Source organism: Callorhinus ursinus, unplaced genomic scaffold, assembly GCF_003265705.2.
Source record: "Callorhinus ursinus isolate GAN/ISIS: 27379988/994484 unplaced genomic scaffold, GSC_fseal_2.0 scaffold38, whole genome shotgun sequence".
In the NCBI taxonomy this organism is placed as follows: Eukaryota; Metazoa; Chordata; class Mammalia; order Carnivora; family Otariidae; genus Callorhinus; species Callorhinus ursinus.
This window is the reverse complement of record NW_027397100.1, coordinates 3,418,163-3,441,060: the sequence shown is the minus strand read 5'-3', so window position 1 is coordinate 3,441,060 and position 22,898 is coordinate 3,418,163. Positions and strand designations below refer to the sequence as shown.

At 41.0% G+C, this 22,898-nt stretch overlaps 1 protein-coding gene across 4 annotated transcripts in view; it reads left to right on the top strand.

Moving 5' to 3' along the window:
* The first annotated feature begins 255 nt into the window (after positions 1 to 255).
* The window catches only part of IFT52 (intraflagellar transport 52), a 42,090-nt gene continuing 19,447 nt past the window's right edge, over positions 256 to 22,898 (top strand). The window contains exons 1-9 of one of the 4 annotated variants that reach the window (XM_025875448.2): positions 256 to 424; positions 3,364 to 3,488; positions 4,144 to 4,231; positions 8,107 to 8,236; positions 8,508 to 8,583; positions 10,085 to 10,156; positions 15,960 to 16,086; positions 20,248 to 20,334; positions 21,872 to 21,940. In XM_025875448.2, coding sequence (XP_025731233.1) covers positions 404 to 424; positions 3,364 to 3,488; positions 4,144 to 4,231; positions 8,107 to 8,236; positions 8,508 to 8,583; positions 10,085 to 10,156; positions 15,960 to 16,086; positions 20,248 to 20,334; positions 21,872 to 21,940 — 795 coding nt within the window. In that variant the 5' untranslated portion in view covers positions 256 to 403. Of the gene's footprint in view, positions 425 to 3,361; positions 3,489 to 4,143; positions 4,232 to 8,106; positions 8,237 to 8,507; positions 8,584 to 10,084; positions 10,157 to 15,959; positions 16,087 to 20,247; positions 20,335 to 21,871; positions 21,941 to 22,898 lie in introns of those variants that run through there. The other 3 variants (XM_025875449.2, XM_073880399.1, XM_073880400.1) reach the window with 3 other exon arrangements.

The following is a 22,898-nucleotide window of genomic DNA, read 5'->3' as shown; positions in this document are numbered from 1 at the left end:
CTGGAGCATCCCCCCCGTCCCGCCGGAAGCCTTCGCTCTTCTCCGTCAGGGTGGAGCGAAGTTTGGGCCGTAGGGTCCTACCATTTTTATCAGTCTCTAAGAATACTTGATATTAAAGGACGAAGCGCGATGGGCTTGTCTTTGGCATAAAGTTAATTCACGTTCTGTTTGGGTTTACCCCCTCATCCAACATAATGGTACCTTCCCCTATTAGCTCCGCCCCCCGTCCTCCAGCCCCGTGACGCTCAAGGCGGAAAGGCGCCTTCCGTTCAGCCGTCATCACGTTGCTCCGGGGGTAGGTCCACGGCCCAGGGCACCCCTGCCCGGCGCGCCGCCTCACCAGCGCCGTTGCTAAGAGGCCTTGGATACCTGGCCGCTGGATGCGGGGTGGTGTCAGGTGAAGATGGTGGTCATTGGGCCTCAGGTAAGAAGGACTCCGACCGTGATGAGCCGGCCGGGCCGTTGGGGCGGCCTGGGAGCAGGCGAGGGCCTCGCCGGCCTGTTCCTGAGGCCTCTGGGCCAGTCTTGCGGAAAATCGAGATTCATGAGGGTAAAGTAAACTGGGGCCGCGGGTGTAGGCCCGGATCCCGAACGTCGCACTGGGTTCGAATCCCCGTCGCCTGCGACTGAGCGGATTTGTAGTCGTCTTGCTGAGTTTGAAAGATCACTGGACGAAGAATCGTAACATCTAGTCTCAAACCCTTTTCCCAGGAATCGTGCTCCTAGGAATTTGTCCTACAGCAAAAATAATGGCAAAAGCAGAAGTATGTAAATTCCAGTGTGTTTGTGATGGCAAAATCATTGAAAAGACGCCCATGGCCTTGCGGTGGTTGAGTTCATTATGGCATAACCACGAAAGAGAGCGTACAACCACGAACCTAACCATGAACGCTTTTCTTTTAGGAAAGTGGGAAAAGCTGGGTACAATATTGTATGTACACATTGGGAAGACAAGCGTATACACGGATGGTTGGAACGTGAAAAGAGAGTGGCGCTGTGATCATGAGCCTTTTTTTTTTTTAAGATGAGAAAATGACTTTAAAGTTCAACTGGAATAAAAAGGAAATATGTGAGGCTAGGCGGGAAAATTCTAAAAAGTAAGGACAATAAGGAAGATTAGCTCTGCAGCATCACCAGATAGTATAAAGTTGTAATTAAAATAGTATGGAACTGAGCAGGAACTTGCATGCAGATAGAACGTAATGGAATTCAGAACAGATCCAAATACAGATACCTATGGGAATTTATTATGTAGTCAAGGTGGGCGCTTTTTTTTTTTTTTTAAGATTTTATTTATTTATTTGACAGCGAGAGTGGGAACATGAGCGGTGGGAGAGGGAGAAGCAGGCTTCCCGCTGAGCAGGGAGCCCCATGCGGGGCTCGATCCCAGGACCCTGGGACCATGACCTGAGCTGAAGGCAGACACTTAACGACTGAGCCACCCAGGCGCCCCATCAAGGTGGTCTTTCAAATCAGCATTGAAAAGGTAGTTTGGGGGTGCCTGGGTGGCTCAGTTGGTTAGGTGTCTGCCTTTTGCTTAGGTCATGATCCTGGGATCCTGGGGTTGAGCCCCCTGTGACAGGCTCCCTCCTCCACGGGAAGCCTTACTTCTCCCTCTCCCTCTGCCTGCCGCTCCCCCTGCTTGTGCTCTCTCTCTCTCTCTCTCTGTCAAATAAGTAAATAAAGTCTTTAAAAAAAGAAGAAAAGGTGGTTTGGTGCCTGGCAGCTTTCTAGTAATAAAAAAAAATAAATAATGAGTCTCATTTTGATCACTAAAATAAGTTACAAATAGGCCAAAATTTAAATCTTAAAAACCAACATAACAAAGTACTGGAAGAAAGCATTGTTGTATGTATTTGTAATCTTGGCACAGCAAAAACTCTTGTAAATATGTCATGCAATCCACAAGCCAGAAAGGAAAAGATGAATACTTTCGACTCTGTAAAATTTAAAACTTTCTGTATATCCTGAAAAATTCCACCAAACCAAACCCAAAAAGCTACTAGAAGCTAAGTCTAAAGACAAGTACATTTATGAAAGTATTTAATGATCAGGTAGAAAAATATTAAACCCAGTAGAAAAATGAACAGAGTACATGAGCAAGAAAATCAGAAGAAATACAAGTGGCTGATACACACAGAGAAAGATAGCCATCTTACTAATGTCAAAGTGCAAATTAAAACAGTGGGGACTTCTTTTTTTTGCTCATTTTACTAGCAAAGATGAAAAAGATTGGAAATAGGATTATTTACAAACAAATACATTAGTATTAATGGAAGTAAAAAATACAATTTTTGGAAGGCAATTTGGAAATAATTTACTTAGCCATTCAACGGGTAGGAACTTAGTCTACAAATAGGGATAGTGCAGAAAAACATCATGTTTAAGGATAATGTTTGTAGGGGCACCTGGGTGGCTCAGTTGGTTAAGTGACTGCCTTCGGCTCAGGTCATGACCGAGCCCCACATCGGGCTCCCTGCTCGGCGGGAAGCCTGCTTCTCCCTCTCCCACTCCCCCTGCTTGTGTCCTCTCTCTCACTGTCTCTCTGTCAGTTAAATAAGTAAATAAAATCTTAAAAAAAAAAAAAGATAATGTTTGTAGCATTGTTTTACTAGCAAAAATTATGAAAAAAATATGTTCATCTGTATGATTGGTTAAATTATGTTACATCCATAAATGCAATATTGTGTAGCAGTTTTAAAAAAATGTGGTAGATCCATGTGTACTGACATGGAAAGATAAAAGGTTAGGTTAAAAAAGTGTGTTGCAGAATAATGCATATTATAGGATCCTATATCATAAAAAAATTGTAAGTTATGTATAAAAAGAATCTAGAAGACTGTGCCCCACACTTAACAGTAGTTAGCAGTGAGAAATCAAGTGGGAAACATGGTCTAAGGGCATAAAGATAGGGTGATGACAGGGCAGGGTTATGAGAATAGTATGGTGGGAAGGCCAGGGCAAGAAACAGGAGGCACTGGGGCGCCTGGGTGGCTCAGTCGTTAAGCGTCTGCCTTCAGCTCAGGTCATGGTCCCAGGGTCCTGGGATGGGTTCCTTGCTTGGCAGGAAGCCCGCTTCTCCCTCTCCCACTCCCCCTGCTTGTGTACCTGCTCTCGCTATCTCTCGCTGTCAAATAAATAAAAAAAGAAGAAAAAAAAAGAAATAGGCAAAAGCCAGAGTTGGCCTTATATTTCTGTGGCTGTGATTATGCATTTCACTTGCAACCTTTGAGAATCATAGGGATTTCATAGCTAGGTTGCAGCTGTATGCCCTCTCTTGATAAATTAGAAGACTATTCAATTTAGGGTCTCTTGGAATATTGTTTGTTTCCCTTTTTCTGATCTCTTCTTTTTTTCCATAAGGTAACCATGGAGAAAGAGCTTCGGAGCACCATTCTTTTCAATGCATCCAAAAAAGAAGTATTTACCACCAACAATGGCTATAAATCCTTGCAGAAAAGACTTCGGAGTAATTGGAAGATTCAGAGGTGACCATGTATATTGTTTTCCCTTCTAGGTGATAACAATAGCCTGCTGGTAATAATTGGAAAGTCTTTATTTTCTTATGTAAGCAGTTGTTTAGGTAGGAGGAGTTCAATTTAAGGATCATTCAGAAGTAACTAAATGATTATAAAAACATTTCTTTTGAAAATTGGCAATTGGCATATTGTCTCCCAAATCACAAATCAAAATATTATTCTAATTATACATATACAACTTTTTAAGAGGTTAGAGTCTTTCTCCATACTTTAACTTGGGTGAGTACTTCAGTTTAGGGAAAGGAAAGATGAGAATACCTCTCTGTCTTTGTGTGTGTGTAAATGGTTTTTCTTAATGGGTAAGGATATGTAATCATACCAGCTAATAGCAGAGCTGATTGAATTAGCAGTTGGAGGACTCTTTATACTCTTGTGTGGTTTGATTTGGACTTCTTGGCCTATAGGAAGTATTTGAGCAGAGGCTGATCTGGGGACAAGCCTATAGAGGGGATTCTTACTTTGGGAGAGAGGCTGTACCACGTACCTCTAAATCCCTTCATCGCTGGGCTTCTGTGGTCTCTGGTTCCATGTAGTCTAGAGGCTAAAATAATTCCTAAATTGGCTTGAATTATGGATCTAACACTTTAAAAATCATTATTTCTAGCTTAAAAGATGAAATCACATCTGAGAAGCTAATTGGGGTGAAACTGTGGATTACAGCTGGGCCAAGGGAAAAATTTACTGCAGCTGAGGTAAGAAATATCCAAAAAGAAGAAATACGATAAGATGGTTAGGTGCTTGGGCTCTGAAATTCTGGATTTAAATCCCTCTTCACCATACACTGTGTTGCCTTAAGGTAATCACTTCCCTTTCTTTTTCTTCATCATGGAGTTATGATCATTAACTGAGATAATGTATGTAAAGTGCCAGACACATAGTTGAGGCTAATGAAATACTAGCCATACCTGTTTGCCATATTTTTGCTTTGAAAATGGGAAAATTCCTTTTATTTATTTACTTATTTTTTAAGATTTTATTTATTTATTTGACAGAGAGAGAGCACAAGCAGGAGGAGCAGCAGACAGAGAGAGAGGGAGAAGCAGGCTCCCCGCTGAGCAGGGAGCCCGATGCAGAGGGGAAATTCCTTTTAAAATGAAGCTATTTTTTATCCTATTTCGTAGAATAGACAAAGAATGATAAATGTGGAACCCAGAACACAAGTATTGGCAAAGATGTAGAGAAATTGGAACCCATGTGCACTGTTGGTGGAAAGGGAAAATATGTGTGTGCAGCCATTATGTAAAACAGAATGGCAGTTCCTCAAAAAATTTAAAATAGAATTATCATATGATCCAACAATCTGACTTCTAGATATATATCCAAAAGAACTGAAAGCAGAATCTCAAAGAGATATTTGTACATTCATGTTTATAGCAGCATTATTCACAATAGCCAAAAGTAGGAGCAACCCAAGTCTACCAACAGATGAATGGATAAACAAAATGTGGTATATACATACAGTAAATTATTATTCAGCCTTAAAAAGATAGGTAATTCTGATACATGCTACAACATGGGTGTATATTGAGGACGTTATGCTAAATGAAAGAAGCCAATTACAAAAAGACCAGTGCTACATGATTTCATTTATATGATGTACCTAGAGTAATCAAATTCATATGAAGTTAGAATCGTGGTTGCCAGGGGCTAGAGTGAGGAAGGAAATGAGGAGTTGTTTAATAGGTATTGAGCTTCAGTTTTGCAAGATGAAAAGAATTCTGGAGATGGATGGTGGTGGTCCATTGCACCACAGTAACGTGAATGTACTGAACTACCGAACTGCACACTTAAAAATGGTTAAGATGGTAAATGTAATGTGTACTAAACAGAAATCCCAGAACACAGCAAGAGCTCTTCTCATAGAAACTTGCAAGCCCTTTGGTGCTTAGGGAGGGTTGTGGGGAGTAGGGAGGTTGAGGCAGGGTGGAACTGGTGTGGTCCTTAGACTGGGGCAGTCCATGGTCTTCTGCTCTGACTTTGGGTGAGGACACAGGGAGGAGGTCTACAGGGAAGCATTTCTATTGTTCGTTTTTTTTTTTGTTGACCTGACTGCAAGGCCACCTTCTTATCTGAGAAGGGCATGTTGAGAGACATAACTGTTTGATCAAGTTAATGAGAGAAGGAGCAGGAATTCCTATTAGGAACATGGAGTTGGCCAGCTGCCCCCACCCAATGAGACCCTGAGGGAAAGGTACACACAGTGGGCAGTGACATGTGAAGGAATACCATATTCTTTGTTGGTTTTTAGCCTCACACTCCAGTAGTTTCTCCCCTGCTACCTCCCTTCTCTGCCTAGCGAAGACAAAGAGAGAGGTGATCAGGTCTTTGCTGAGGAACAAGCAGCCTCAGAAAAGCCAGGGCACCTGAGACCAGTGCCTGGTCCTTTTCCCAACAGGGAACAGGCACTGGGTCAAACCTTACTTCAGGCTCTTAGGGATGGAAGGCAGTGGCTTTCAAAAGATAGAATCCCTTGAGAGGCATATTTAGCCTAATAAAATGTTCTCCCACCAGACCATCCCCTGCACCCTGCCTTCTCTTTAGAGGTGGGGTGAGGTGGGAAGGAAAGGCAGAAAAACTTTTAACTTCTTTCTAAGAACCAACATTCCCTTGTGTTTTTATTCTTCCATTAAGCTGATCCAGATGGTTAGCAGAGGTCTTCCTCCAGGCAGAGATCGCTGCCTTCCTCGGCCCTGTTGCTGGCCTCCTAGGACCAGTAAAGGGGTCAGTTCACCCCTCATAGACTGTATGATCCCTCTTTGATGTTGTCCTCCAGAAACTTCTATGACAAGACTGCTTATCTCCTGGGAGCCTCTCTCTTGCATTCCCAAAGCTGGGGAGGGAAGAAAAATCTAGCACTGGTCTTGTTGACCCAGCCTGAGAAAACCCGGGGTGAGTGGTCTAAACCACTCAAATCATATGTCTGATACTAGATGTGAGAATCAAGCTAGAAGCTAGACTGAATTTGGTTTTTCTTTGTTCCTACCTCAGCTCATTGGCTTACACATTTGCTTGGTGGTGGTATTCACTTACCACCAGTTGGCCCAGACCATGCTTCCCAACTCGGTCAGCTCAACATCTGTCTGCATTATTTTTTTTAAGATTTTATTTATTTTATTTGGGAGAGAGAGAGAGAGAGCACGTGTGAATGGGGGGAGGGACGTAGGGAGAGGGAGAGAATCTCAAGCATACTTCATGCTGAGCACAGAGCCTGATGTGGGGCTCAATCCCACGACCCTGAGATCACGACCTGAGCCGAAACCAAGAGTCAGATGCCTAATCGACTGAGCCACCCAGGCACCCATATCTATATTATAAATGTACCTTTATTCTGAATTAAGAAGGCCAGATATTATAACCCACCACCATTCAAAAAAAAAAAAAGATGTCTTAACTGTAATGTAAAGAAGTTAAAGGAAGATGACTTATGAAAGAATATGTGTACTTCAAATTGTCAGTGTTTGGGCATATAGGCACTAGAAGAATATATTTCGGTTTGCTAACACGTGAGCGTTAGTAGTACATACACTAGAGCACTTCTTTATGTTTGACATTTTGAAACAAAGGCTAAAAATATGTGTGTAGGATCCCCATGAGTCGGACAGTCTTGTGGAGAGTCCAGCATCTGTGAAGTTATGTCTCATTTGGGAGCAAACCCCCTCGGTGATGTTAATTGTTGCATAATGTTTTCTATATTTAGGGGGCTGGAGGAGAGAAGGACATCTAGGGAGTGTCCAAGAGCAAGAGGCCTTGCTCTTGCAGAGCTGGGCTAAGCCAGTGGTTTCCAAAGTGGGATGTATGTGGTGAATCACTGAGGTGCCAGAAGGAAATTGTATTTGTCATATCTTTATTATCCTTGAAAATTTCCCTTTTTGGGAGGATGTTTTATAATGATATAAATATACGTACTTTATGTACATACCAGAGTGCGTGTTCACATTTTCTTACGGGGTGCTTGAGAAAAAGTTGAGAGACTGTTGGTTTAGACCACTCACCCCGGGTTTTCTCAGGCTGGGTCAACAAGACCAGTGCTAGATTTTTCTTCCCTCCCCAGCTTTGGGAATGCAAGAGAGAGGCTCCCAGGAGATAAGCAGATAACATGCGTTTCTTCTCACTATGGCTTGATCAGTCAACGACTGGAACAGAATTCCTCCCTGGGAGTGGTATGCAATGCAATGCCTTCATCCTGATGTCCATGGCTGGCAGTGAGGGGAGGGTATGGTCTGGAGCAATCATTTTCAACCAGGGCTGATTCTGTCTCCTCTAGGCTGAGACCGGCGCTGCTGCTCAATGACCTGTGAGCTTCCTTTAGCTAATGGTTTCCACTTTTGGTTTCTTTCCAGATAGTCAGTGTGGAAAATGTCAATTCAGTTTGAGTATTTTGGAACTTTATGCTTAAAGACAAGCTTGGAAATCCTATGTAGAGAGTAATTTTATATTATCTTATATACATTTATACTTAAGTGCCTTATAGAGTTGTTTATTTTTCAGGTAGCTAAGGTCTTATTCATAGTACTTTGGACAAAAGTCTTTGGGGTGTATTCATAGATTGTTTTTTTCCTTTGTGTAGTTTGAAGTCCTGAAGAAATACCTTGATGGCGGCGGTGATATCCTTGTGATGCTAGGAGAAGGTGGGGAATCCAGATTTGACACCAATATTAACTTTCTTCTAGAAGAATATGGAATCATGGTTAATAATGGTAATTTATTATTATTGTTATTTTAGTAGAGGCTGTTTTTTCCTATTTATTATTCATGTTGTAGCCCTCTGGACCTAATAGTACAATGGAAAGAGCCCTGGGCTGAGGGTGCATGGTCCTGAGCCTTCTGGGGCTAGGCTTCTTCCATGTATAAAATGGGAGGAATTGGAACAGAGTTCTAGGGTTCCTTACAGGTCAAAGTTTATATGTGTCTATAATATCAAACCTATTTCTAATCTAAGATGCAACTTCCTCTCTTTTCCCCTTAAAGATGCTGTGGTTAGAAATGTATATTATAAATATTTCCATCCTAAAGAAGCTCTAGTTTCCAACGGAGTCCTGAATAGGTAAGCGTGTTGAAAACAGAAATGTTTTTACAAATGATTCCTATCTTCTCTCGTCTCTTCTCACACATTCTTTTCACTGGCCTTTCTTCCTTTCTTGCTCTTTTGTTTTATTTTACTATATTGTAATTTATTTTATTATATTACTTCTCATTCCTCAAATTATATTCCTCCCATCTTTTGAAACCTTATTCCACATTCACCTTTTTGTCAGCATGTGTTCAATTGCAAGCACAGAAGACCCTAGTCTCTCAATGGGATGAAACAAGAAAGAGATTTTATTGATTCATGTAATTGAAAACCCCAGAAATAGGGCAGGCTTTGGGTGTGGATTAACTGAAAATTCATGATGTTGTCAGAGCCCCAGTTCCATTGCTCTATAGTTCTCTTGGCTCTGCTCTCCTGTGTGTATGGGCTGAATAGTTTTAGCAATTCCCAAATTTATATCTGCATGCCTCACCATCTAGGGCAAGAGAGCCTGCCTTGGTCCCAGCATTCCCAGCAAGAGTAGTCCCGAGATTTGCTGTTTGAGCTGGCCTAGGCCACATGCCCATCCTGAACTGGGCACCGTGGCAGAGGGCATAGAATGCCCTGATGGTGGTATAGCTAGGTCATATTCTCTACCCCTGGAGCCTGGGATGAAGTCAGTTTTTTCTGTTTCACTGGATCTTAAAGGATAAATTAGGGGCTTTGGAGAAGTGGGAAATGAATGCATGAGAGAAGCAACATCAGGTGCCCTCTCTGTGAGCTTTTCCCTATATTCAAAATTATTCATTCCTTGGGGCGCCTGGGTGGCTCAGTTGTTAAGTGTCTGCCTTCGGCGTGGGTCATGATCCCAGGGGTCCTGGGATCCAGCCCCACATCGGGTTCCCTGCTCAGTGGGAGGCCTGCTTCGCCCTCTCTCGCTGTGTCTCTCTCTGTCAAAATAAATAAATAAAATCTTTAAAAAAAAAAAGGTTACTCATTCCACACTTGAATTTGCTATATGCCAGACACCCTGCTGGGTCTGATGATACGGAGTCTAGAGTATAGGACTAGAATGTGGGTCTAGTCTAGAATATTGATCCTTTTTCAGGACTCAGGAAAGAAGAACTGATCCTCATATTTATTTATTTATTTTTAAAGATTTTATTTATTTGACAGAGAGAGACAGAGAGAGAGAGGGAAAACAAGCAGGGGGAGTGGGAGAGGGAGAAGCAGGCTTCGGGTGGAGCAGGGAGCCCGATGAGGGGCTAGATCCCAGGACCCTGGGACCATGACCCGAGCCGAAGGCAGATGCTTAATGACTGAGCCACCCAGGTGCCCCTGATCCTCATATTTAAATGTTAACTTTTGCAAGCTACACGAAGAGGTGTAGGTGTGTAGGTGTACCTTTATTTAAGTTTTAAGAATTATATTTTGAATAAGTCTGCAAAGTCCTTGCAGTTAGTTCATACTATTAATGAATGGAGTATGAAATTCCTAAATTTTTTTGGTTTACTAGATTTAATTTTTTTTCTTCAAGGGAAATTAGCCGAGCTGCAGGGAAGGCCGTGCCTGGAATCATTGATGAGGAAAGCAGTGGAAACAATGCCCAGTGAGTGTGTTTTCTGAGGCTGCGTAAAGAGGGTACATTTGTCATTTTGAAGAGTTTCCTTTTTCAAAGTGAAGAGTTATCATTTCTGATTATAAAAGTCATTCTCACCAAAAAAACCAATTTGAGCAGTTCAAAAGGAAGAAAATAGAAGTCCTCCACTATAAATGTATGCCCTTTTCCCCAAAGATAATTATTCTTAACAATATGGTATTTAGATTTCTAGATTTTTTTTCATATATAAAAATATAGATAGGCACCATATCCTTTTAAATGACTAGATTAAATTGGAATTATCCCAGTTTACCTAACCAATCTCCTATTGTTGAACATTGAGGTCATTTATGATATTTTGTTTTAATAGTTAAATCTAACATTTATTGAGCACTTACTATATGACAGGCATTTGTGTGTGTGTGCGTGTGAGAGAGAGAGAGGCATTTTTACCTCATTTAATCATCACAGCAACACACTAAGGTTATATATGAGATAACAGAGAGGTTAATTGCCCAAGGTCCCATGACTAATAAGTGTCAGAACTTGGTTTCAAACCCAAGCAGTCTGTTCCAGGGCCTATACTCTTAACTTCTGCTCCATGTTATTATAAACAATTTTATACTTGTTACTATAAATAAAGCTCGTAGTGAATGTCTTTGTACATGCAGTTTTTGTGCATTTTTGCTAATATTTTAGCAAGGCTAGATTCTTAGCATTAGAATCTCTGGGTCAAAAGTTTTCCAGGGGCGCCTGGGTGGCTCAGTCGTTAAGCGTCTGCCTTTGGCTCCTGTCATGATCCCAGGGTCCTGGGATGGAGCCCCTACATCAGGCTCCCTGCTCCGCGGAAAGCCTGTTTCTCCCTCTCCCACTCCCCCTGCATGTGTTCCCTCTCTCGCTATCTCTTTCTCTCTGTCAAATAAATAAATAAAATCTTTAAAACAAAACAAAACAAAAATTTTCCAGTTGTTGCATTGCCAAATGTGGTACATTGCTAAATTGCCCTCCAGTTAGTTTGTAGCACTTACTGTCCTATGAACATGCTCCTTTTTCCTCTCTTGCCAGAGTGGAGTATTCTAGTGAAAATGCTATCTATCTCTTTATTTTAATTTGCATTTCTTTGATTACTACTGAGTGGGATAGCCTTTAAAGCCTATTGGCTGATTGTATTTCTTCTGTGAATTTCCTGTTCACTACTTTTTGCCCATTTTTCTATTGATGGTTTATCTTTTCTTATTCATTTATAAGACCTCCTTGTGTTGTAAATATTTTTTCTGGTTTACCTTTCTCCTTTGAGGTATTTCACCTCATAGGAGTTGAATGTTTTACATAATTAAAGCATATTATAAAACTCTAGTAATGAAAATAATGTAGTACTAATGCAGAAATAGTGAGAAATAAATAAATTAGAATCGGACTCAATATGTATGAAAAGTGAGGATTATTGGTTTATAGTAAAAGTGACATTTCAAATTATTGGGAAATAGATGGCATAATTGTGGCTAACCATTTGAAAAAACATTTCCATTTTTGCATCACACTCATATATTTCAGATGGATTAAAATTTTAAATGTTAAAAAAATGAAACCATAAAAGTACTAAAAAAAATAGGTGAATATTTTATAAACCTTAGAGTAGGGGAGACCTTTCTTAGGATGAAACCAAGGTAAAGTCATAAAAGGGACAAACGTATGGCAACATACATCATAGAACCAACATTTTTGACATTTAAGAATCATAATCTTTATTTGTGTGTTTATGTATGTATATATGTATGTATTTATTATTTATTTATAAAGTAGGCTCCATGCCCAGTGTGGAGCCCAATCTAACTCTTTTTTTATTTTATTTTTTTAAGATTTTTTTTATTTATTTGACAGAGAGAGACACAGCGAGAGAGGGAACACAAGCAGAGGGAGTGAGAGAGGGAGAAGCAGGCTTCCCGCGGAGCAGGGAGCCCGATGCGGGGCTCGATCCCAGGACCCTGGGACCATGACCTGAGCCGAAGGCAGACGCTTAATCACTGAGCCACCCAGGCGCCCCTAACTCTTTTTTTTAAATTAAGTTTTTAATTTTAATTCCAGTATAATTAACATACAGTGTTAACATTAGTTTCAGGTGTGCAATATAGTGATTCAACGCTTCTGTACATTCCTTGGTGTTCTTCATGATAAGTGTCCTCTTTAATCCCCATCACCTGTGTCACCCATCCTCCCACTTCTCATAATATAATTCTTAAGCTTTGTGTCAGCTTATCCAGTTGGTGTAGGTGAAAGAACTGTGGACTTGGAGTAGAAGGGCTTTTTTTTCTTTTTTTTTTTAAGATTTTATTTATTTAGGAGTCCCAGGATCGAGTCCCACATTGGGCTCCTTGCTCAGCAGGGAGTCTGCTTCTCCCTCTGACCCTCCCCCTCTCATGCTCTCTCTCATTCTCTCTCTCTCAAATAAATAAATAAAATCTATTTATGATTTTATTTATTTATTTGAGAGAATGAGAGAGAGAGAGCACAAGCAGGGGAAGCGGTAGGCAGAAGGAGAAGCAGACTCCCCGGTGAGCAAGGAGCCCGATGTGGGGCTCCATCCCAGGACCCTGGGATCATGACCTGAGCTGACGGCAACTGCTTAACTGAGTGAGCCACCCAGGCATCCCAGAAGTTTTTATTTTCATTTCTTACTTGCAGGGTGTCCCAGGCAAGTTACTCTTGGTTTCTGTTTCTGAGTCTGTGTAATGGAGACAATATGAATCTTACAAAGTTGTTGGAAACTCCAGTGAGGCCATACTTGTAAAAGTGCTTTTTAAGTTACATGGCATAGTACCTTACCTGCTATTGTGTTAATTAAGTCCTTAGTAATTGTGAAGAGCAAATGGCTGGTTGTTTCCTAGGTCATCCTGGAAGCAGTAGTTTCTGGGTGGGCTTTGAGATGTGGAGAACTAGTCCTGCTTTGTGTTTTGAAAAAGCTTGACCTATTGAAGTCTGAGGTCTCATTTAGCCCATTTTCTATCATGTCCCTTTTCCTGTTTCTCAGCTGTAGCCACACTGACATTGTTTCCGCTCCTCAAATAATGCTAAGCTTATTCCCGCCTTTGGGCCCGTACAGGAATACACTTTCCCAGCTGTTCACCCAGCCAATCTTATTCATTCACATGTAGTTTGGAAAAATCCTGTTTTTGGTTTTTGGGTGGATGTTTAGCCTTATGCCTAGTGTTATCAAAATGTCAGTCTAATTGATTTCTTAGTAATAATAAAAGGAATAGAGGAGTATAAATAATGGCTGACAGTTTCCATCGTATGACTCGAATGTCCATTCTCCCTTCCTCCTTGAGAGTCATCTCCTTGGCGTGCAGTTGGGGAGAAGTGTGGGGCAAAGATGTGCACTGACATCCATGTAACTATTTCTCCCACATCCCTTTTCTTCCTCCATGGCAACTGCTCCTTTCTTTCTCCTTCTGGCCTGGGACACATGGCCTATGGTCCCCTTTCCTGGGCTACTGCTGGGGCAGGGCTCAAACGGGAGAATAGAGAACGTGGGGCAGGTGCCCCTTTTCACCCACCATATGACACAGAAGTCAGAAGGTAGGTGAGACTTGACTGAAGTGAGGGGGAAACTAACTGGAAGGAAATCATTTTAAACTTAAGCTAAAAAGAATTTTCTCATGGTCTAAGAAAGGAAAATTCACATTATCTTTATAGGGAGCTCTTCATGGGTGCTTCCCTTCCCCCGGTTTCTAACTTTATGCTTTGTTATAAGATTCCTGTTTCTCTCCATTCTGAGAGCACTTATTCAAACAACTACCTTTGCAGAGCTCCATTTTGATGCTTTCAGTTAAACCTTAGCCCCTCCTGCAGGGGTTGGCCACACCCTAGGGTCTGCACCCCACCCTTACCCCTCCATCCCACACCCTTTTTAGGAGTACATTGCCCCAGGTCAGACTGACTCACTCTAGATACTCTTTGTTTGTTAGGATAGAATGGGGGAAGGAGGCCGAGGTAGGTGTGTGTAGAAATGTCCGATGTCAGGTCTCTATTCATATAAGGCTTGACTGGTAACACGGCCTTCTAATGACAGCCATTCATTCCTGGAGATGATACCAGTCACATCTGTAAGGAAGAGGGAAATGTTTACCAGGAAGACATTGTCATACAGAGCAGGCTCATTTGTAACTCCAGTTCAGCTCTAAGATGAGGGCCCCTCTTCTTCCTCCTCCAGAGGGGTTTCTTTAGTTCTTCCAGTTACAATCATTTATACATAGATTATAAGTTGTTAATTTGCTTTCAGATTTTTGAAGTGCTTTATTAAACTAGTAGGTAGAGTTATACCAATTTTTGAGTTGACAAACCAAAGCTTAGACAAAATTTTGTGTTGGTTTTTTTTTTTTTTAAAGTTTTGTGTTTGCGATGAGATACCACCTCACACCTGTCAGAGTGGCTAACATTAACAACACAGGAAACAACAGATGTTGGTGAGGATGCAGGGAAGAGGGAACTCTTTTATAAAAATATTGGTGGGAATGCAGACTGGTGCAGCCACTCTGGAAAACAGTATGGAGGTTCCTCAAACAGTTAAAAATAGAACTACCCTAAGACCCAGCAATTGCACTACTAGGTATTTACCAAAGAATACAAAAATGACTGATTCAAAAGGGCACATGCACCCTGATGTTTATAGCAGCATTATCAACAATAGCCAAACTTTGGAGAGAGCCCAAATGTCTATTGACTGATGAATGGGTAAACATATGGTGTGTATGGATAAACATATATATACACATACATAAATAATGGAATATTGCTCAACCATCAGAAAGAATGAAATCTTTCCACTTGCAACCAACGTGGATGGAGCTAGAGTGTATTATGCTAAGTGAAATAAGTCTGTCAGAGAATGCCAAATACTGTATGATTTCATTCATATGTGGAATTTAGGAAACAAAACAGATGAACATATGGGAAGGGGAAAAAGAGAGGGAAACTCCATCACTTCTCGGCCTTTTGGCTAAGATCAAGTATAAAAGGGCGCCTGGGTGGCTCAGTCGTTAAGCATCTGCCTTTGGCTCAGGTCATGGTCCTAGGGTCCTGGGGTCGAGTCCCACATCTGGCTCCCTGCTCCGTGGAGAGCCTGCTTCTCCCTCTCCCGCTCCCCCTGCTTGTGTTCCCTCTCTCGCTGTCAAATAAATAAATAAAATATTTAAAAAAACCAAAAGATCAAGTATAAGAGACTCTTAAGGAGAGAGTGCAAACTGAGGGTTGATTGAGAGAGGTAGGTGGGGGATGGGCATTAAGGAGGGCACTTGTTATGATGAGCACTGGGTGTTATATGTAAGTGATGAGTCACTAAATTCTACTCCTGAAACCAATATTACTGTATGTTAACCAGAATTTAAATAAAAATAAAAAAGTAATAGACATCCTTATCACCAGAGGTAGGGACTTTAAATTTGAGAAAGCTATAGAAATAAACCTTGCTACTTTTTTACTTATCTACTACCTCAGCCCAGATTCCACTTAGAATTCCTTACTAACTAAAGCCCTCAATACCTATTTTCTTTATCCTGTCAATTCCTCACACACTTATTGTTTTTGTATAAAAGGTATAAAAAGCTGCCTGCCTTGGTCATCTCTTTGGGTCTCAATTTCATTATTGGGCCTCCATGTGTATATAATAAAACTTGAGTTTTTTACTCCTGACACCCCCCCAAAAAAAAACTTTGTGTTAGATCTTGAATTGCTCAAGAAGCACTGAAATTATCTTCAAAAAAATTTTTATTCATTTTTTTTTAAAAAATTTGAATGTTTCTTTAATTTCTTACAGGGCTCTCACCTTTGTCTATCCTTTTGGTGCCACATTGAGTGTCATGAAACCAGCAGTGGCTGTTCTGTCCACAGGCTCTGTCTGTTTCCCGCTTAACAGACCCATTCTGGCTTTCTATCACTCGAAGGTACAGCCTTTCTTAGATGTGGGTAGATACATTATTTTTATTATTAAAATAATAAAAACCGTTGTTTCCAGAGGGGTTTCTTATGTTTTCTCATTGGTCTTTACACCAGCGCAGTGAGGTAGTATTTCAGTTAACTACACTTTATTTATGGGGAAACAGCAGATTGTCCAGTAATCGATGGAGTCAAGACCTAAACCTAGCTCTTACCATTCTAAATCCAAAGCTATTCCACGGTAGCCTGAGGCTACCTATATTATAACCGTCTATGACTACGGGCTCTCACCCTCAGTGTAAGAGAATCCATCCAGGGAAAGGGTCAGTTAACACACCATACCAAAATGCACACACTTGTACTGCTGTTATTTTAGTTTGTCCCAGGGCAACGTATCAGAAGACTAGTTGCTCAGTTCTCATCCTGGAGACCCCACATTTTGGTCCCAGAGGACATAGCCCCTCTCATTGTGACTTCACTTATCCATTGCCCAACTCAGGACTTGTGCTTGTGACCCTGAGCTTAAGATCTGAGATCAAGAGTCGAACGCTCAACTGAGTGCGTGTCCCAGGTGCCCCATCCACTGCCTTTTAATTCATGTTTTGCTGAATTCACCTTTACTTGTCTACCAAGATTAGACTTCACCAGCTGACCTCCCAGTTTTTCTCTAGTTCCCCACATCCTATTTTTCTTTGTGGGATTTAGGTATTACTTTTCCCTCCCATATTTCAAAGGTCTGACTTCATTTTATTAGGAAGTAAATAAATATCTATCCTGTTTATGAAAGAAGATATTTAGACAAAATTCATAATAGTTATTATGGTAATTAGTTTCTCCCAAACAACTGGAAATACTGTTTTAAAATTAAAGTATAAAATGATTCAAGATGGGGGGCGCCTGGGTGGCTCAGTCGTTGGATGTCTGCCTTCGGCTCAGGTCATGATCCCAGGGTCCTGGGATTGAGCCCCACATCGGGCTCCCTGCTCAGTGGGAAGCCTGCTTCTCCCTCTCCCTCTCCCCCTGCTTGTGTTCCCTCTCTCGCTGTGTCTCTGTCAAATAAATAAGTAGAATCTTTAAAAAAAAAAAAAGAATATTCAAGATGTGGAAATAATTGGTTTATATAAACTGTCAGTTTATAGTCACAAAAGTAATGAGACAACTATCTTAAGGGGCCTCTGGTAGTGTAGTATTTTGTTTGTTTGTTTGTTTATTTAGAGAGGGAGAGGGAGAATCTCAAGCAGGCTCCATGCTTAGCATGGAGCCTGATGTGGGCTGGGGCTTGATCTCACAACACTGAGATCATGACCTGAGCCGAAATCAAGAGTTGGAAACTTAACCGACTGAGCCACCCAGTCACCCCTATTATTTTTTATTTTTTAACTGTGCACAGAGATTTTACCCAGCTTCCTCAGTGGGTTTTTATGGAACATCTATTCGGTACAGAGTTCTGTTCTAACTGTGGTAATTCTTCAAGAACGCATGAGATTATCATCTGCTCATTGCCTAGCTCTTTAAAGCCTGTTTTCTTTTCCTTAGAAGCTTTTATTATCTTTTATTTTTTATTATTTTTTTACTTTTATTATTTTTTGTTATGTTATGTTAATCACCATACATTACATCATTAGTTTTTGATGTAATGTTCCATGATTGTTTGCGTATAACACCCAGTGCTCCATTCAGTACGTGCCCTCTTTAATACCCATCACCAGGCTAACCCAGCCCCCCACCCGCTTTTATTATTTTTTAAAAAAAAATTTTATGTATTTGCTTAGAGAGAGAGAGCACATGTAAGTGGGGGTAGGGGCACAGGGAGAAGGAGAGAGAGACTCTCAAGTAGACTCCTTGTTGAGCACGGGAGCCTGACGCCGGCAGATCCCAGAACCCTGAGATCATGACCTGAACTGAAATTGAGAGTCAGATGCTCAGCCACTCAACTGACGGAGCCACCCAGGGGCCCCTCCTAACAAGCATTTAGTCCTGCCTTATAAACACAATCTTTGAGAGGTTTTTACCTGTCCCTTTTAAGTTTGTGAGAGAAACCAGTGATGCCTTAGAGGGGCCACTCCCATACTCCTGAAAAGCCCGAGCAGGGCATCCGAAGCAGGGATGGGCTAGCACAGGGTTCGGGGGTGTGTTCTGCCTCCTCGCCCAGGGCCATTGCCTTCTTGAGCTAGTCATGATCCTTTCTAGGTCTTTAGTTTACTAGGAAAAACTCGTTAATATCAAAGGAGCAAATCAGTCCTTAAGTAGATATACTCTTACTTAATTGGAACAAATGATAGGCAAAAGCTGGAAAAAGAAACTGAAGACACTGGTAGAATCTCTGTCCAGAATAAAAGGATTAAGGGAAGATCTATAGTCCATTTGAAATAAATAAGGTAGGGGAAAAAAAGAATATTAAAAAATACAGATGTAACTGTGGGTAGCAGCAAGAAGGAAAGTCCTTTCCTCTTCCTGTATTTACTTACATATGTGGGTTCAAATGCAACAGAGTTCATTCAACACTCTTTCTGTGGAATTTCACCAAATTCACTTTCTGTTCTCAGTAACTGATGTGCTTTCAATGGTTATGTTATAGCAATAGTATTATTTTTCCTATGAACCATTTGCTTTTAACGTGGTACAAGTCACAGTTTGTTTTGCAAATCTTGTTTTATTTATGGAATTTGTGTATTTGTCTGGCTGGAGAGTAATTCTTTCCTAGTACCGTCACAACTGTGCCTGTTTCCTATAGGTGATGTTGCTAGAAAAACTGAATTCATTTTGTAGTTTTAATGTTGTACTGTTTTCCTCATTACAAAAATAATATATGCTCATTGTAGGAAAACTGAAAATTACAGAGAGGAAAGGGAAAAAAAGAATGTCTCCTTACAAAACTGACATTTTGATCATTTTCTCCTACTCTTTCTTGCAGCTCGTGTTAATTTATTTGCCTCGCCGGGCTTTAAGTTAGGGGGGCTGTACAATTTATGGTATACTTCTTTTTTTTAACCTCATGTTAAAAAGATAAAAAGCACCTCATGTTATGACAGAAGCCTTCTTCCAGGTTACTGAAAACCCTTTGTAGCATATAACTTCACTACTGGAGAAGGTTCTCTTATTCTTAGCCACTGGTTCTGTGGTTGAACATTTGAATTTATTTCTGACTTTCTGTGATTCTGACTGTAAAATTGTCCATAGGGTTTTATATGTTTTGTTGCATACGTTGACAGCTTCAGCAATGTGTGAAAGAACTTATTTCGTTGAAACCTGACACTGTTTGTAGTCGTCTTTTTCATATTTATTAATCTGATAGGCAAAAATACTTTGTTTTGATTTTTCTAATTACTGATTAATTTTTTTTTTAAAGATTTTATTTATTTGACAGAGAGAGACACAGCGAGAGAGGGAACACAAGCAGGGGGAGTGGGAGAGGGAGAAGCAGGCTCCCCGCCGAGCAGGGAGCCCGATGCGGGGCTCAATCCCAGGGCCCTGGGACCACGACCTGAGCCCAAGGCAGACGCTTAACGACTGAGCCACCCAGGCGCCTCTAAATTTTTTCCTTGTTAACCAGTTATTTCTTTCGTGAATTTTTTTTTTCTTTTTTGAGAGAGAGAGAGAGGAAAGTGGGGAGGGGCAGAGAGAGAGGGAGAGAGACATCTTAAGCAGGCACCATGCTGGGCACGGAGCCTGACACAGGACTTGATCTCACAACCCTGAGATCATGATCTGAGCCAATATCAAGAGTTGGACACTTAACTAACTGAGCCACCCAGGTGCCCTCTTCTGTGAATTTTTCATGCTCATGGATTAATTTTCTGTTTGGATCTTAAACACTGTCTTTTGATACTCATAAAATATCTTTATATCTTTACAGATTGACTTTAGATTCTTTTTTCCTTTAGGATTATAATCTTCATTTATAAGTTAACTGGGAAAATGCTGTCGAACCAATTCACATTGCTTTTTGTTAAAGTCAAATAGAAGGATATAGAAGTGTCTAAAGTGAGAAGCAGGTGGGAATATAGTTGCTATCATAGTTGATATTTTTTAGGTCATTAAAATCCTGATGTGAATTGGCACTTAGTATAGACAGTTGCTCACATGATTCTGATAATGAGTTTTTGGGACTAGGGTGCAGGTGGTGCATTTTGGGATCTGAGTGTCTAATACTGCTTTGTCATCGACAGAACCAAGGTGGGAAGCTGGCAGTGCTTGGCTCATGTCACATGTTCAGTGACCAATATTTGGATAAAGAAGAAAACAGCAAAATCATGGTAGGTTCTTCTCTTTCATTACATTAATGTATAATGTGTATGATTTTCATGTCATTAAAAAAAATACTGCTAAGGTCATCTATTCATTTAAAACCAGATCTTCAGGGACACCCGGCTGGTTCAGTTAAAAGAGCATGTGACTCTTGATCCGTCATGAGTTTGAGCCCCACATTGGCTGTAGAGATTACTAAAACAAACAAACTTTAAAAAAATAAAAAAGTAAAAAATAAAACCAGTTTCTCAGAACCCATTATATGCCTGGCACTAAGAATACAAGGTTGAGTCAGGCACAGTCCCTGCTTTGAAAACATTTATAGTGCATTGAGAGAATGTGAGAGACAGAGACGTAAATTTAGAAGGATGTGGTGAACGTTTTCAAGCCTGCCAGGTTGGGGTGGGAGCCAACCTTGGAGGAAAGGTGAGGAGCAGGCTCAACCAGGGCCTCATGTGTAAAGCCCAGAAACTTGAACTTTCTGCAGGAAGCTATGAAGAGCCCTTATAGAATGTCCAGCAGCCTTGGGCATAGTTAGATATGTGTTTCAGAAGGACTCGTCTGTCAGGCATGTGGAAGGTGAGAGGGAGGATGCAACCTGAAGCCAGTTAGGAGGTCGGCAGAGTCAGCCAGCCAAGAGGGGACGATGACCTGAGTGAAGGTAGTGAGGGTGGGAATGAGGAGAGGGGCTGGCCAGCACGTGGTGTCGGGAGGGTTTATGACAGGACTGGTCACTGGTCGATGTGGGGAATAGGGGAAGGCACGGCAGTTGCTTGTCAGCATAGTGTGAAGGAAACATGTCTTGTGAAGGATGACAGACGGCGCATGGCAGCGCCGGACATTGTTGTGATTCTGTGACTCACCAGCCAGAGGAAGAAGGTCCCACTGAACTATTTCATTAATGAAACAGATTCCTTCAGCTTTAAGCACTGTTATTGTATTGAGAGATTGATTAAGATCTTGTTTCTGCAGAATCCACATGAAATTCTAGTCTCTAGACACATTCCAGGGGCATCTAGATGTAGTCTACCCTTAAGTTCAGACTGTCATTGGCACATTTAAGATTTTTTTTTTTTAATTTATTTATTCATGAGAGACAGAGAGAGAGAGAGGCAGAGGGAGAAGCAGGCTTCCCACTGAGCAGGGAGCCCGATGCGGGACTCGATCCCAGGACCCTGGGATCATGACCTGAGCTAAAGGCAGACGCTTAACCATCTGAGCCACCCAGGTGCCCTGTCATTGGCACATTTAAACAGGGGTTGTTTCAGGATCATGAGCAAGTTTTAATAAATTTTGGCATGTGGTTAAAAGTGAAAGTGCCCTAAGATAAATGGTCAATTTCCAATGGTAAAAGTGGCATTAGGGTTAGGAAAACTTTGACGTTTTCATATGATTTCACCAAGAGAAGGGTAGCTACTCTTTTTTGAAACACTGCTATGTAGTCTCTTTCCCTTTATCATTTTTTCTTGATTGATTTAATTCTCTTGTCTTGCCTTGGTTTTCTCAAATAACCAAGCGTCTAATTCTGTGTCTGTTTTTTAACAGGATGTTGTTTTCCAGTGGCTCACAACGGGAGACATCCACCTAAACCAGATAGATGCTGAGGACCCAGAGGTAGGGGCTGTGAATCATTAAAAAACTTCGAAGGCAAAAAAAAAAAGGCACCACTTCCAACAGTTTAAAAGGAATATGTATCTCTTACTTTATCTGTAAGACAGATGGAAAGAAGTGATGCTTTTAGGGGTGATGAACCCACATTATAAAAAATAATAAATTAAGAAATTATAGAATTAATTGGGATGGGAATCCCTCTCTATGTATATGCTACCTGGCCAAACTTTCAAAATCATTATCTGTAGAGAAATACTTCTTTCAGAAATACGAAGGATATAAAAATAATTTTTGTGAATAAACAAAGGTCATCAAAATTTAAGTTTTAAACTATAATTTTGGTGTCTTTAGGAACAATAGTCCTAAAGGCATTAGGATCCTATTTATCAGACAATGGAGAGTGAGGCCAGTGTGGGAATAGGGCCAGTAACTGGCCTTCCAGGGACCGCTCCACTCTGGCCCTTGCACCTTTCTGGCCTTTTTTCATCTTGGTTTTTTCATCTGTGAAGTGTGGATACCAGTACCTGTGCTCTCTCTCTCACAGGATGATTGTGAGGCCTCAATTAATAGATGTATACTGACTGACTAAATTAAAAGGTGTAGGAAGTGATATAGCTGTCAGACTTTTTAAAACTCTTGTATTTATTATATACAGGCACCATGTATCATATATCTTCACATAAATCATCTTACGTAATCTTTACAACAGCCTTGGGAAGGAGATGGTCTTATTCTCATTTTAGAGATGAGGGAACTGAAATTCTCCAAGATTGCAGTATGCCCAAATAGCAAGTAACTGCAGAGTTGTGATCCAAACCCAGCTCTCTTGATTCAAAGTCTACTTGTTCTATAATTGCTTCTCTCTTTCTTTCTTCCTTTCCTTCCTTTCCTTCCTTCCTTCCTTCCTTCCTTCCTTCCTTCCTTCCTTCCTTCCCTTCCTTCCCTTCCTTCCCTTCCTTCC